The sequence below is a fragment of the Spodoptera frugiperda genome, chromosome 1, assembly GCF_023101765.2.
Source record: "Spodoptera frugiperda isolate SF20-4 chromosome 1, AGI-APGP_CSIRO_Sfru_2.0, whole genome shotgun sequence".
Taxonomy (NCBI): domain Eukaryota; kingdom Metazoa; phylum Arthropoda; class Insecta; order Lepidoptera; family Noctuidae; genus Spodoptera; species Spodoptera frugiperda.
In genome coordinates, this window is record NC_064212.1 from 6,841,391 (window position 1) to 6,856,922 (window position 15,532).

At 42.0% G+C, this 15,532-nt stretch overlaps 3 protein-coding genes across 3 annotated transcripts; 2 read left to right on the forward strand and 1 right to left on the reverse strand.

Annotated features, from left to right (window-relative positions):
- Positions 1 to 3,909: 3,909 nt before the first annotated feature.
- Positions 3,910 to 7,663, reverse strand: LOC118273377 (golgin subfamily A member 2-like). Its single transcript, XM_035590313.2, has 4 exons — positions 7,444 to 7,663; positions 6,024 to 7,070; positions 5,561 to 5,800; positions 3,910 to 5,015 (listed from the first exon to the last, which is right to left on the reverse strand). The coding sequence occupies exons 1-4, from the start codon at positions 7,483 to 7,485 to the stop codon at positions 4,203 to 4,205; spliced, it is 2,142 nt and encodes a 713-aa protein (XP_035446206.2). The 5' UTR covers positions 7,486 to 7,663; the 3' UTR covers positions 3,910 to 4,202.
- Positions 7,664 to 7,771: 108 nt separating this feature from the next.
- LOC118267083 (uncharacterized) lies at positions 7,772 to 10,327 on the forward strand. Its single transcript, XM_035580856.2, has 2 exons — positions 7,772 to 8,098; positions 8,708 to 10,327. Exons 1-2 carry the CDS (start codon positions 8,096 to 8,098, stop codon positions 10,325 to 10,327), a joined length of 1,623 nt encoding a protein of 540 aa, XP_035436749.1. The 5' UTR covers positions 7,772 to 8,095.
- Positions 10,328 to 10,366: 39 nt separating this feature from the next.
- Positions 10,367 to 14,146, forward strand: LOC126911272 (uncharacterized). The gene is made up of 2 exons (XM_050697422.1): positions 10,367 to 10,528; positions 10,961 to 14,146. Exons 1-2 carry the CDS (start codon positions 10,367 to 10,369, stop codon positions 13,589 to 13,591), a joined length of 2,793 nt encoding a protein of 930 aa, XP_050553379.1. The 3' UTR covers positions 13,592 to 14,146.
- Positions 14,147 to 15,532: the final 1,386 nt, after the last annotated feature.

Genomic DNA, 15,532 nt, shown 5'->3' on the forward strand with positions numbered 1-15,532 from the left:
TTATTAGTTTTATTTCTGACTAAATTATAGCAAGATTTTTACCCTATTCCTCAATGAAGATACAGATATTATAATGTTATATGGGTCACAATTAAGAGCCTAGACGGGCAAAGAAACTTCAACAAATAGTACCTAGTCTTTACAAATTACGGTCAACTTTGTGATCATTCTAGCTCCCGAACGGATGAAGCGATCTCCTCAAACGTTGAGCCATAAAAATAGCGGGTGATCAGAGGGGAAAAATAACCGAATGCCTGCAAATATAAGCGAGTGGTATCTCGAATGAAGTCTTATTTATTTAACATTTTCCGCGCCATCCTGCACAATACCGAGATACCTCTCATGCGCCTCATGTATAACGAAATGTATAGTCAACAATAGTGATTAGAATATGGCGATATCGATAAATGAGAATATTAACTGCACAGTTGGCGCGGTGGCTAGGCAACTGGCTGCCGTGCATCGTGTCGCGGGTTTGATTCCCGCAACAACTCGTTGTGTGATCCACAGATTGTTGTTAAGTGTCTGGGTGTCGTGTGTATGTGAACGTTTATGTTTGTATACGCACCCACGACACAGGAGAAAATCCTAATGTGGGATGTTGAAAAAAAAATAGAATGCACGTTAATAATAAATATCTTTACATATTTGTTTTATTCCAAAATCTCCTTAGTATGAAAAACCAGCCTAAGTTTTCCGGAAACAAATGCATAACTAAATTACAGCTATAAGAAATAAGGCACATCCATCTCTATATAAGTCCATGGCGCTCAGAGCTCGTTAAAATTTTAATCTGATTAGGAATGTGGTTGACATTAAAAAAAATCTGTTATATACAGTACATTTATTTTTATAACATAATTTAAATAATGAGCTTAATAAAAGTCGTGGTGTTGGTGGCACTAAAATCCGAAACTTTTATGCAAGCCCGTGGCGGTGAAAGGGTTAATTCTATAATTAAAGAAGCTTCCATACTTTATACTTTATTGAGTTATAAAATATAATATTTCACATTGTGTTGTGTCTTGTGTATACTTTTTCTTTAATCAGGATGCTGAAGTTAAAGGAAGGCAATATATACAATGTGATAGGGGTGAGACTTCTAACCCGTTAAAGGTCTCAGCACACATATGGGATCGGAAAGGGATCGTCACCGTATCGCCTCGAGCCGTTCAGAATGGTTTGTATTAAACTCCCTACTGCAACGCACACTAATCGGAATAATAACGTAATCGCCTCGCCTCGGAACAGGCTCCGAACTTGAATTCCCGCGCTTACGGCTCATCGTCCCCGCGCTTACGTTTCTCCGTCCCCGCGCTTACGTTTCTCCGTCCCCGCGCTTACGTCTCTCCGTACCCGAGCTCACATCTCTTCGTCCACCCTTTCCCCTTTCCCCTCCCGCGACGGGACGGCGAGGCGTAAGCGCGGTGTCGCCTAGCCGTAGCCGAGTTGACGTACAGGCGCTGCTGATACGCTTTCGTTACGTGCATACGGTAGGTTGACTCCTGGTTGACAGCGAGGCAAAAGGCGTTACGGTTACGATCTTAAGGCTGAATATTGAAAAATAGTGATTTTTTCGGTAAAAATACTTCACAAATGATTTTTTTTCTCACCAAAACATCAAACATATGAAAAAAGTAATGAATTAGTTGGCCAAGGTTATTAGCTACCGTTTGTCGTTTTTTATTTGTTTCTACGACGCATACAACCTTTGATATCAAAAAAAGTAAAAAAAATATTAAAATAGCCATAATTTTTAGGGGGAGAGGATTCGACCCCTTCGACCCCCGACTTTTGTCCATAAAATTAGATGTAGAACTCAGCCTTAACGGGTTAGAAGTCTCACCCCTATCACATTGTATATATTTTAAACATATAAATGAATTGCTGTTCGTTGGTCTCGAAAACAGCTATACTGGTTTGGCTAATTTTGGTCTTAAATTATTGTGGAAGTCCAGGGAAGGTGAGAAATTTATTTTTGAGGTGGTACGTAGTTCGTCGTGTCAATTTTAAAACAGAACATACATGTTGTGTTAACCAATCAAAGCTAAAAAGGTAGTCGTGCCGATCCTAACAATTACCGACCAATTTCAGTCACGTCCATACTCTGCAAGAGTGTGCGTGTACTTAACAACAGGCTCCTGGCATACCTTGAAGGTAACGACCTCCTCAGCGATCAGCAGTATGGGTTTCGCCACAACCTATCCACTGGGGACCTTCTTGCGTATGCCACTCACATCTGGAGCGAGGCCATCGAGAAGCACGGGGAGGCATTAGCGGTCTCACTCGATATATCGAAGGCCTTTGACAGGGTTTGGCACGACAGCCTTATCGGCAAGCTTCCTGCATATGGACTTCTCGCTGATCTGTGCAGATGGATTGCAGACTTCCTGAAGGATCGGTCAATCCGAGTAGTCATTGATGGCTGCTCGTCTGACCAATTTGGCATCAACGCCGGAGCCCTCAGGGGTCAGTACTTTCAGCAACGCTCTTTTTGCTGCACATCAACGACCTGCTTAAGCCCGGTATCTTTGGGTATGCAGATGACAGCACAGTTGTTGAAAGGTATGTGTCCGATGCGCGGACTAGCGGAACACAGATCCAGTCTCGTAAGAGAATCCATAGTCGAACGGTTGAACTCGTCCTTGAAGGCGGTCTCCGATTGGGGTGACGTTGGGGTGGGGTGAGTTCAATGCTACCAAAACCCAGGCGTGTCTATTCTCTGCCAAACGGAGTCAATTTCCGCTGGCTCCTACTTTCCGAAATGTATCCGTTCCAATATCGGATCATCTTGAGCTTCTGGGCGTAACTCTATCGCTTACCCTAAACTTAGGCTCATATATAGAGTCGAAGGCGCATCTGGCTGGTAGGAAGTTGGGCATCCTCTGGAGGGTGAGACGGTACTTCACACCGGAACAACTACTGAGCCTGTACCAAGCGCAGGTTCGGTCCTGTATTGAGTACTGCTCTCACCTTTGGGACGGCTCGGCTAAATGCCAGCTCGATGCGCTAGAACACATCGAAAGGCGTGCCAAGAAGCTCATCAATGATGATGCGCTTGTGGAGGCCCGGCTTCAAAGCCTCGAACACAGGCGTAAGGTTGCAATCCTTTCCCTTTTTTACCGGATACATTTCGGAGAGTGTGCGGGGGAATTGCACAACTTGATTCCCCCTAGTCCTTTTCATCATCGAACCACAAGACAATCGGCGAGGCGTCACCGCTTCATGGTAGATATCCCACTCGCACGAAGCGCTTCGCTTCAAGCTTCCTTGTGCGAACTGATAGGGAGTGGAACTCCTTGCCAGAGTCTGTGTTTCCTGATGGGTATAACCTGGGTGTCTTGTCTTGTCTACGTGCTCCACCGTAGGCCGCATCATCACTTCCACAGTAGCCGCATCATCACTTACCATCAGGTGAGATAGCGGCCAAACGTCAACCCATCAAATGTAAAAAAAAGTATCGTGTAATTTTATTCAATAATTGTTAAAATTCCTTTTTTATTAGTCGTATTATTATAAGTATTTATTTCAATTAATCAAATTTTCTTTACATTTAAAACGTCAAATTGAATTGTCCGTCTGTCTGTCTGTCAGTGAAGCTAGCTGTTTGTTCCAAAGTGTGTAGTGTTAGCTTTCGTAAACATTGAGTGCACAACAAGATGCACTTATTTCCAGCGCCATACTACCATTGAAAATATTATTTGTACATAATTACTATATAGGTTGATAGGTGGTGTTGGGATCGAGTTACATCACGATATGGTGTCGTTACCGGCAAAACATTAGGGTGCTAGGTTTAACAGAAATAAATTAGTCTCGCTCTGAGTCTGAGGTACTGCGTTTCATTCGAATATCTCTGGCTTCAAAGGACTATGTGCCGATAATGTACAGTGGAGGAAAATCCGCCTGATCATTTTAAAATTTTATTGCTTAAATCCAGCAAAAACATTGAGCCATACTCCATAAATGTCATCTAATAAAAAAGCGATAACAGTACGTGTAACCCCTAAGTTAGTGGTGCGTTTGATGTTGTTCGGCTGCCTGCGCCGGCGCCGGCACCGCCCACCACTTCATTCGTCAATTCAAGGTCGAGCGAAGATAGAAAGCGATCTCATCAGGTGCAAACAAACATTAACTTAGTGATGGCTAGGCGAGTGGACCACCATTGTAATCAAATCTAACTAATTTCATTATATTCTATATTATACATCAATTAGTTTGCCGGAGCAACAGTTACAAGGATAAAAGTTCTTAAACTCAATATTTTTCTTATTGATATCAATTAAAGAGTTATTCTTAAGGTTGGCCAGTAAGGTCATTACCCTTTCCATATCAATGCGTTTCGACTCGGTTACGAAATAGGAAGATAATTCTTTATCTTCAGCAAACCGAATAAGAAGGCCACTAAGTTCGTCTAATTCACTTTTCAGTTTTCCACATTCCTGTTGAAAAACTTTTAACTGGGCACTTCTTTCTTCGTCACGGCGTTTTAACAAACTCCTCTGTTGTTGATATAATGCAACATATTCACAAATGGTATCAGTTTCGTTTTGGAGTTGTAAAATTATATGTTCCAACCTATGCTTCTCATCAGATAAGTCGGCTACTTCGGCCATTATCTTGAGGAAACGGTCCTGAAGTTTGACCATCGCGTCCGTTCGCTGGAGGCTATTAGTGTGTTCATTTCTTTCATCTGTTTCATGCAGTAACTTTTTGCAGTCTGTGTCTGTTTCAGTATGTGCATCTGATTCACTAACTATATTTAATTCAGAAACTGGTTTCTCTACTTCTGAGGCTGTTGTGTTTACGTTTCTATCCGAATTCATTAAATCGTTACATTGCTTTTGAATTTCTCGATAGTTCGATTGCAATCTCATCATTTCTTCATCTTTAGCTTTCAACTTAATTTGCATATCTTTGGCCTTTTCCTCTACTTCTGATAATTTAATGGTAAGTTCTCTGTTCAGATACTTCTCAGCCGTAATTTTCTCTGTCAGTTCCAATTTATCTTTACTCTAAAAAAAATATTATACTTTATTAGATAACCGTTTCATTTATTAATTTATATCGTAGTAATTATCGTAATCTTACTATAATTACACCCGTTTCTGAAAGGCTGATCAAAATAAGATGTTTATGAAAATATCGGTGATGCTTTTGACAGGGGCCTTGTTTTTGTTTCTGTTTGATATTTTTCAACAAGAGCACTAACAGCAATGTTTCTTCGTCAGAGATGATGAGGTAACTGCTCAAATAAATTTAAAACATAACTAACATATAAACACACGGCAGTCAGATTCGGTTTCAATTTAGTCGCTAGGTGTCGAGCCGCTACCTCACTGCAGTGGCACGGTAGCCGTCCGACACGAACCGTCTAAATCGAAAGAGCCTAAGGCTCAACTGTAACAGCAACTCAACAACTCAGCTGTCATCTGTCAAGATTCTGATTAGAGTTGATCAGCCTTTTAAAAACATTTGTCTATAATCACAAATTAATATGAAATAGAATAGCAAATAATTTTCAAAATATTTAAATCTGAAGCATATACATAGCATATACCATTTTGACAAATGCATCTTCCAAACGCTGAATATCTTGCTTCAACTGTTTATTTTGTTCAGTGGCTCTTTGAGCTGCAACTTTATCACTTGTCATATCGGCATTTAGCTTGGAAAGGCTAATGTTATCGTGATTACATTCAGCTTCCTTAACGTCTGAGAGTTCCTGAACTTTGGCAACACTTTCTGCATATTGACTTTGAAGATTTTCATGCTTTGTTTTCAATTCATTAAGATCATCCTGTAAGAAATCAATTTCAATTACTCAATGAATTTCAATTACATGATTAAATTGTTCCTGTTAAGAGTTGTTTTAATCTCGGAGCTCCCAAACAATTCCTAACTATATATACAATGTATACTGTAGATAGGTGTTGATATATAAATGATTGACTAAAACTGCTTTTAGGAAAGCAATTATTGTCAGTCAATTACATTGTATTCTAATATACCTAATTACTCACCAGAGCTTTCATCAAATTATCTTGCAGATCCTTGATGGTGGTAGTAGTACGATCCACTTCAAAGTTTTTTTTATCTAAGTTATAATTTTGTATCCTAATTTCCATGTCACTTATTTGTTCAATCAAACTGTTCTCTCTGTTTGACAAATTTTCAACATTTCGCATAAGTTCTTCATTTTTTCTAATTAATGAGCTTAATTGTTCATTTAATTCAGCAACATAGTGTTCATAATGTGTGTTGATTTGATCCCTTTCTTTTTGCAAAGAAGTCAATTGCTGCTCTAAAACAGATATTTTTTGTGACATAGCTTGTGTAATCTCATCATTTACAGGTCTTTCAGCTGGTGGTGTAACTGGTGAGCCATTAGTTAATTGTTGCAACTGCAAGTGTATGACATCATATTGACTTTGGAGGTTTGTTAATTGCTTATGGAGGGAATCACTTTCTGCTTCTTTAGAATGTAAAACACTCTTTGTAAATTCCAGTTGTTCAGCCAAATTGCTATTTTCCTCAGACAATGTTAATTGAAGAGAATTAAGTTCATTAAGTTTTGCATTTTTTATAGCTATTTCCTCTGTTGCTTTCATGTATTTGTCATTGATATTATTAATTTCATGTTCCAACTGTTTAAGATTTTGATTGCATATTTTATAATCATTTACTACTAGAGCATTTTTCTGTTCCAGTTGTTCTAATGATGATTGTAAGTGATGAACTTGTAATTCTAAGTTTCTTTTATTTGAAATTAAAATCTCAGTTATATTTAAACCAGGTTCTGGGATTATGTTATTTTCAGTTACATCAGATTTTCTTAAATCGTCTGTATTTGTGATAGTAGATGATAAATCATTATTTTTATTTGTTTCAAAAATAAGGTTTTGTATTTCTTGTGCGCTTTGTATGTTTTCCAGGACTTCATCATCAGTTTTCACCACTGTTTTTAAGGACTCTTTGTCACTTACTATCAAACAGGCTTCGGATTTTTCAGATTTACATATGTCCTCTTTTTGACCACCAACTAATTTCTTATCTTGATGATCTTTAAGCTGAAACATTTATTTAAATAATTATAAACAATCTATTATATCTCAATAATCATTATACCTATATTAAGAACCTCAGATAACAGAAATTAATGAATAAAATATTTTCAGTTAATTTAAATTCCTATTTTTGCATAAATCTTTGATTCCTGATGCAGTTAAGGAATATAAATTCAACATTCTGTAAGTTTCACCTCAATATTTATGTTATTAAGGTCCGACCAAATTTACTGTCACTACTTGGCCAAATTTACTTTAATTAGTAAATAAAGTAATGGCCACAGGTTTGGCCTTATAGTTTAAATATATGACCGTAAATTTGTAAAATAACTAAAAAAAAACTTTGTCGAGTTTTATGTTGACATGAAAAATTTACCTTTTTTCGTGCTAGCGCCAATTTAGCTGCGCGATCTTCCATTATAACAATAATAATAGCACTTGTATAGGAATATTACATGTAAAACAAAAAAAACATTAGATGAGTTAATTTGATATCGGTAGCAGCATTTTGGAACTAGTAATATTAATAATGAAATGACAGAAAATAGGTACGATTACCAATCGACACGCCACATAAACAGTTTCAGGTCACCATTCTGTCAACTGTCATGTCACTTGTCATTAGTGAGGGGCGAAGGATAGATATTCAACGGATTAATACTTGAGTAATTGACTATTTATTCAACGAGTTTACCCTTTTTATCCTATATTTCAGGTCTGTGCCTTCGGCTTGACCTTTCGGAGATAACTACCCCTACCCTAGTGTACACACATACTTACTACTTACGTACTTTATCCTTTGTGTGAGTGAGATCTGCTCAGAAGGCGTGCCTCGCGTCCCGCGCATGCGCGGGACGCGGCGGCGGCAGGCGTGTGTGGCGCGTGTGGCGCGAGCGCGCTCTTGTTAGTACGCTATTACCAACGCTAGCGTGCGCACAGACTACTATTTTACGCGAACGAGTAACGTTGTTGTAACGTTTGTGAAGTGTTAAGTGACTTGCCAGTGGATTACTAGCCGATGTAACGAAATGGTAAGTTTCTTATTTTTATTTTATTCTTTTTGTGAGTGTCTTTATTGTTAAAGGAATCTGCTGGGTGTAAATATAAATCTTCTTGCTTTGCATGGCCACGTTGCATTTTTGTTCGCATGTCGGTTCGCTATCGCAACCAATGCTGAACAACTCTGTCGGACATTCCATCCACAGGGTGCGTAAGGTATCTGTCCTATACGACACGTCAGCTATACGGCTACTGTCATAAATGTCAGATACTCGCTCCGCTGCAAGCTTTCGGCTTTATGCTCGCCTCGCTAACTGCGCGGCGCGGCTCGAATTATGAGCGGCGCGGCTCAAAGGTTGAGCGGCGCGGCTCAAATTTCGGGCGGCGCGGCTCGAATTTTGAGCGGCGCGGCACGAATTCTGAGCGGCGCGGCTCGGGTTTTGAGCGGCGCGGCTCGAAATTTGAGAGGCGCGGCTCGAATGTTGAGCCGCGCGGCTGGATCAAAGATCCGCGCAGCTAGATTATGGAGCGACGTGGCCTGACTGTGGAACAGTACAACTAACGGGCTAATAATAGGCTACCCAATGTACCGCCTGCGTCTACCGGCTACAGCTTAGTAACGATCTCGTTGCTTGCTTCAGATGGCGCAGGGAGCAGGTTACACAACGCTAGGGGAGTTGCTGGATGAGTGCGGAGAAACCGAACAAGATGAGGCGATTCTGGAGCGTGTGAAACACTTGGCGCAGGAGTGTCTACCCAAGGGCTGGACACAATGGGAGGTCGTCAATGCCTCAAAGGAAGAAATTTTCGGTGAGAAACCGGAACCTAACGTTTTAAATAAGCTGGTGTTTGCCCTCCCCACAGTCGGCTTAGTGAGAGCCTTTGACCCGGAAGCAGATCACCTGTCGGAAAAGGGCTATCGGGAAATAAGGTACAAGTTGCTTGATTGGGCCTTTACACGCTCCCTCATTTTGGGGCCACCTTCGATCGCAAACCGAATTAGGGGATCGGCGGCTCGCACCGAGCTCTTCAAACAGTCAGTGGAGGAATTACGGCCTTTGCTGCATACCCGGTACGAGGCGAATAAGATTCTTTCGGGCAGCCTCTCTGAGTCGGAAAAATCGACTCGTAAAAGGAGAAGTTGCTCGTCTGCGTATGAGGTTACGCATTCGCAGAAACGGAGACGAGCATCACCAGTGCCCTCAACATCACAGGACAGGATTGAGAACTTGGAGAAGAAGATGGATAACATGTTTTCCCTCCTATTAGAAAAGATTGACAAGCAACAGCAGCCAGCCAGTCTGGCTCAGACTATGGATCAAGACTCGGATAAGGAAAACTACTATTCTGACTTGGAGGAAAATTCAGGGTCTGAGTCGGATGACTGCTCATGGTATGCTCCTAATATGGATGTGTTTCCGAATGGTCCAGAAATGTCTACGGCCACTGAGATAGAATTCCGGCCCAGTATAAAAGAGATGGACCCTCCGATACCTGAGCCTTCTGAATCGATTAGGAAAGAGGGCATCAATTGTCAAAGACTTGGCTCGGAAGGCTGGAACCGGATCCGATACAAGGAGGTCGAAAAACGTTTACAGGCTGCTCCTGTTTTTAGTGCCTTAAAAGTGAACGTAGAGCTCGGAACTGTAAAAAGTCAACCATCTCTTTTCCTTGTTAAACAGGAAGGTATGCTCGGCACTATTAGCCATGGGTTGCTCCTGCAGAGGAAGGCACTGGCTGATGGTCTAAATAATATTGTGAAGAAATGTCCAGATGCGGGTGAGGAACTGCGTAAGCTTTTAGCTGATGATTCCCAGTTTAAGATCTTGTCGGATGATCTGCTGCAGTTTGTTTGCGCTCATCGCGCAGAAACCATAGAAGCAAGACGAAGAGCTTATAAATCGAAGAATGACCTGCTAGCTGCGGCTTTACATAGCATTCCACCATCTCCAACTCATCTTTTTGATGAGAAGCAATTGGGAACATTTCTGAGGGATAACGGGGGACTGACACAGGTGTTCCCAAGTATCAACAACAGGTTTTCGGAGCGAAAAGGAAATAAGGAGTCCTTTCGTAAACCAACAGTTCCGTCGCACCCAGCAAGAGGAAGACAGCAGTCCTGGCGCGCCCCCCCTTCAACATCATCACATAATGCATCAGCTCAGCCAGCAACCCGCCGTAGATCTGGAGGGCCAAAGTTTTCTAACAAGCAACGAAGCCGACCCGGAAGGGATCAGAAGATCCCAAAACGCAGGTATTGACAATTTTCGCGGGGGACAATTAATGAATTATCTTTGGCAATGGGAAAGATTAGGAGCCCCAACGAAGATCCTAAAGATAATTTCTGGCTACACAATACCATTCGCAACAAAGCCACCATCTGTCCCCTTGCGCGAAAACCAAGAAAGATTTACGACAAGAAACTCCAATGCAATGTCCAAGGAATTAAAAGCTCTCCGCAGGTCAGGTGTAGTAGAGAAGGCGGGGCGCGTGAGAGAACAAACCTCCTCACGCCCCAGCCGTCGCGAAAGACACTCCGGGCGTAGGGGATCCCGAGACGATCTCCGGCCACCGTAAGTGCGGGCCTGCGGACGGCGAGCAAGGGTAGCTCACCGCCCGAACAGAACCAGACCCGTGCGTGCGGCGCGTCGCGTTCCGCGCGCGCCTCAAAGAGCCATCAGACCACCACAGATGGGGCCCAATAGGGCTGATGCCTGACCCGGAGCTGCGGACTACCTAGCGGGTTTACCGGGGCTCCGGCTCGAAAAGCAGGAGAAGGAACGGGGTGGTTTTTAGTCAGTAAGAGTCTGACACTCCCTCTCGCCTCACCCAAGGCGAGAAAAGTCATTGGATGATTTTCCCCCCTCAAAAAAAAAAAAAAAAAAAAAAAAAAGGTCAGGTGTAGTAGAGAAGTGCGATGCCGCAAACGGGTTCTTGTCTCGGATGTTTTTGATCCCAAAAACCAACGGAAAAGTGAGGCAAATATTCGATCTTCGTCGCCTGAATTTTTTTCTCAAACCTGCAAAGTTTCGCTTAATAAACCAGAATCACATTCCAAATTTTCTGCAGGAGAACGATTATCTGGGCAAGCTAGATATCAGTCAGGCATATTTTCATATCCCCATAAAGAAAAGCCATCGCAGATACCTTGCATTCGCTTATGCAGGCGAGATCTTCCAGATGACGGCCCTTCCATTCGGGCTATCCAGCGCGCCATTAGCGTTCGCCCGAGTCAGCAAGTGGTTAGCGAGTTACCTGAGGGAGAGGGGAATTCGAGTTCTCGTATATCTAGACGACTTTCTGTTCGCGAACCAAGATCCAAATTTACTGGAGGGACAGATCAAATATGTGGTAAATCTTCTACAAAGCCTTGGCTGGTGCGTGAACTTACAAAAATCGGTAGTAAATCCCAGGAAACAAATAGAATTTCTAGGCATTATTTGGAACACCGAAATAAATCAAAAGTGGTTACCACGCGAAAAGGTAGTCCGACTACTGACAGATCTAGATCTACTCTTAAGAACAAAGCGTTGGTCTTGGCGGACAGGCACAGCTCTGACAGGAAGGCTAGGCTTCGCGTCACTCGTAATCCCGCTTGGCCGATTGCATACCAGACACCTTCAAAGGGCATGTCGAAAGCTGTCACAAGATCGACCGAGCCAAAAGATTGCACTAACGTCGCTGGCACTCGACGATTGTTCTTGGTGGATGAAAAACGTCGTAAACTCGAGCAAGATTTTTGTGCCAGAACCAACGATTTTCATAAGCACCGATGCCTCCGACGAAGGCTGAGGAGTACAGCTGAGCGATTTTCATCATTCAGGAAAGTGGACAGACGATCAATTGAGGTGGCACATAAACAGAAAGGAGCTCTTTACCATTTACATAGCACTAGTGGAGTTTCAGGATATCTTGAAAGACCAGTCTGTTATGATACAATCCGACAACCGAACAGTAGTATCTTACCTGCGAAATCAGGGAGGTACACGGTCGGTGTTGCTTATGGAAATGACAAGGAAGATACTGTTATTTGCAAAAGTTCACGATATAACAGTCCAGTCATATTATCTTCCAGGACGTTACAATTCAGTGGCCGACAGCCTGTCGAGAAACAAGGTTCTGCCGGATTGGCACCTGAAGGAGGAGGTCACTCGCAAAATATTTTTGAGGTGGGGCACCCCTCAGATAGATCTGTTTGCCACGAGTCAGTCAAGAGTAGTTCCAGTTTATGTCTCATTAGAAGCGAGAGACCCCCAGGCTCATTACATCAATGCATTCAGCCGAATTTGGGATTACCACTTAGCATGGGTATTTCCCCCTCCACCGCTTATACCCAGAATTCTTCACCACCTCAACAGAGCGTCCGGGATATACCTAGTAGTGGCCCCACGCTGGAAATCAGTGTTTTGGAGAAACGACCTCAAACGCAGAGCAGTAGAAGCACCTTACCAGATATTCAATCTGAGCAAGAATCTAGTGGACCTGTCAACCAACCAGCCACCACCAAAAGTAGCGGAGTTGTTTTTAGAGGTTTGGAAGATACGGGGTGGGGCAGGCTGGTAACAGGCCTGGACCCTAATGACATTGAGTTAATTCAGTCTGCCTGGCGGGATTCCACATGGCGAACATACGCGGCTGCGTGGAAACAGTGGGTCTCGTGGTGTAGACAAAATGGGATAACACCTTGCAGTCCTCGCCCTCAGGATGTAGCAACTTATTTAGGATACCTCTCACGTGTTAAAAAGTTAGCGCCTGCTACAATTTTGGTGCACAAATCTGTAGTGGTCACTTTAGCGGACCCTACTCACGAGAATCGACTAGCTAGCCATCCCTTAGTGGCGGCCATTTTAAAGGCAATTAACATTCAAAGATGTTCAGCGACAGTGTCAAAGTCGCAAATTTGGAATGTTAATGATTTAATTCAGTGGTTAAATACGAATGTACCTGACAGAAATAGTATTTATCAGGTCTCCCGACATTTAGCGATACTTCTGTTGTTGGCGTCAGGACGTCGTATTCATGACCTTACTCTTTTGAGCATTGACGATAGACATTGTGAAAGATCTGATTCCTCGATAACCTTCTGGCCTAGATTTGGCTCAAAGACTGATAACTCGAAATTTCGTCAATCAGGGTGGCAGCTAAGCTGTTCAGGCGATCCAAGTTTAAGCTTAGTTAAATGGACTAATTGTTTGATCGACTTATCGAAACAAAGAAGAATGGCACGAACTGATTTGCATCATTTGTTTATAACGACACATGGCGTAGTAAAAGCAGCCTCACGAGCCACTATCGCCGGCTGGTTAAAAGTACCTTTTTCAGAACTAGGAATAACTAGTAGTCCGGGCTCGATTCGATCAGCTGTGGCCTCCAATAATTTCCAACATTATATGCCTGTCGATGACATTCTAAAGAGGGGGAACTGGAGAAGCTCCGATAATTTTTTCAAGCATTATTGCAAGCCAGTAAGCCAACCTAGATATAGTAAAATGAACCCTCTTAGTGATTCGTTTACAGCAATGTAGCTGGGCTTGTTACCTCCTAGTCGATTATTAAAACTTATGTCATTCCAATTAAGACTGAATGTTACTGTTGGATCTCATTATTTTGTTTGTTAATTTAGAAAGGATTATTTTTAAGTTTAGTTTGAAACATAATGTAAAAGAGCTTGTCAGCTTAGCTAAGGACAATAAATCTCTTGTTTTTTTTATATGTCAAGATACTTGTGTTTCATTTTATTTTGGCACACATTACCCGGTCACAGTACGCTTTAGGGCGCCGGCAGAAGATAGACACGTCTCCGAAAGGTCAAGCCGAAGGCACAGACCTGAAATATAACCGTTTTCCCCCCAGAGGGAAGAAAACGAGTATTTCAGATCTTGCCGAGGCTTGACCTGAGCAAGTCCTTGCCGGCTTTCGGAGCTAGGTACTAACAAGAGCGCGCTCGCGCCACACGCGCCACACACGCCTGCCGCCGCCGCGTCCCGCGCATGCGCGGGACGCGAGGCACGCCTTCTGAGCAGATCTCACTCACACAAAGGATAAAGTACGTAAGTAGTAAGTATGTGTGTACACTAGGGTAGGGGTAGTTATCTCCGAAAGGTCAAGCCTCGGCAAGATCTGAAATACTCGTTTTCTTCCCTCTGGGGGGAAAACGGTTATATTCATCTAAAATGATGGATATTTATGACTATCACCATTGTACCCATGCGAAGCTGGGACGGGTCGCTAGTAAATAATAAAAAAGCCTTCACATGTTCAGCGGGAAAAACTGAAAAAAAAAAATCGGTAGCACTAATAAAATATGGCGACAATTGGCCAAGTTAAATAAAATAATCATAATTTTTAATTACTTCTCGATAGATAAATTATCTTTTTATTACTTCTTAAACTTCCTTTATAATTTGGACATAAGGAGCATGTTACCAATTTTACAATTTCCTTTTCTTGTTTTCGGACCTACATATCTAATTCGCAGCGTGCATTACAAGTGGTGACGGTACCTAGTACCTAGTTGACACGATTGGTACTAATGGGTGGGTACTAATAATTATTGTACGTCAGTATTTATATTCATCTATGGTGCTAATTGACGGGGGAAGTGCATTACAGTGAACAGTTCACTGCAATTAAACTTTCGTGACTTGACACTCCATCTAGACATAACTATATTATTATAATGAAAGATCGGAACAAAGTAGGTAGATATAAGTTTTTAAACTGACATGGTCACTAACACTATTATTAGAACTTTTGACGGGATATTTACCATGTTTATTAATTTTGATGAGTTTCCGATATTTCGGCACTATTTCAAGTTAATCCGTGATCATGGCGCTTGAAACAGTGCCGAAATATCGGAAACTCATCAAAAGAGTTAATCCGTGATCATGGCGCTTGAAACAGGTAGAGCTGTATGTGATTTAGATATCCCAGCAGTAGAGCTGTATGTGATTTAGATATCCCAGCAGTAGAGCTGTATGTGATTTAGATATCCCAGCCACAAGAACTATTCCAGAGTTGTTTCTAAATTAAAAGTTCCAAAAATATGAATCCACCCTATCTGAAATTATACCTAGTAGCTTATAGTGCTGAGAGATTCGAGTCTCTAGCAAATAAGCTTTCTTGAAGTTGGACCCGTACCCTGCCTTCTATACCACATACCTAGGTACGGTTACTCAACTAGATGCTAGTGTATTCACTACCTCAATTTGCAGTTTCTTGTTCGTTCTTCTCCGCCAGTGACTTCAATTTTATTGTCATTTTGTTTAACCATTGCCCCACACTACTGTTTTCTACTGACGCGTTGTGGATGCTTTTGCAAACATCCAATTTCATAACATAATTACACTCAGATACATTTAATGATTACTTAAACTATTCCTTAGTAACGATTTTGCATCGAAAACAATTGCTAAGGACTGGGTTAAGTAACCATTAAATAACTGTGAGTATTGCAGTTAGAA

Excerpts from the sequence above, each read along its gene's own strand:
- LOC118273377 (XM_035590313.2), bottom strand. The coding sequence starts at position 7,485 with ATGGAAGATCGCGCAGCTAAATTGGCGCTAGCACGAAAAAAG. Across the intron at positions 7,071-7,443 it reads TGGCGCTAGCACGAAAAAAG|CTTAAAGATCATCAAGATAA; the intron begins GTAAATTTTTCA and ends TAAATGTTTCAG. Across the intron at positions 5,801-6,023 it reads ATAATTTGATGAAAGCTCTG|GATGATCTTAATGAATTGAA; the intron begins GTGAGTAATTAG and ends GATTTCTTACAG.
- LOC126911272 (XM_050697422.1), top strand. The coding sequence starts at position 10,367 with ATGGGAAAGATTAGGAGCCCCAACGAAGATCCTAAAGATAATTTCTGG. Across the intron at positions 10,529-10,960 it reads GAATTAAAAGCTCTCCGCAG|GTCAGGTGTAGTAGAGAAGT; the intron begins GTCAGGTGTAGT and ends AAAAAAAAAAAG.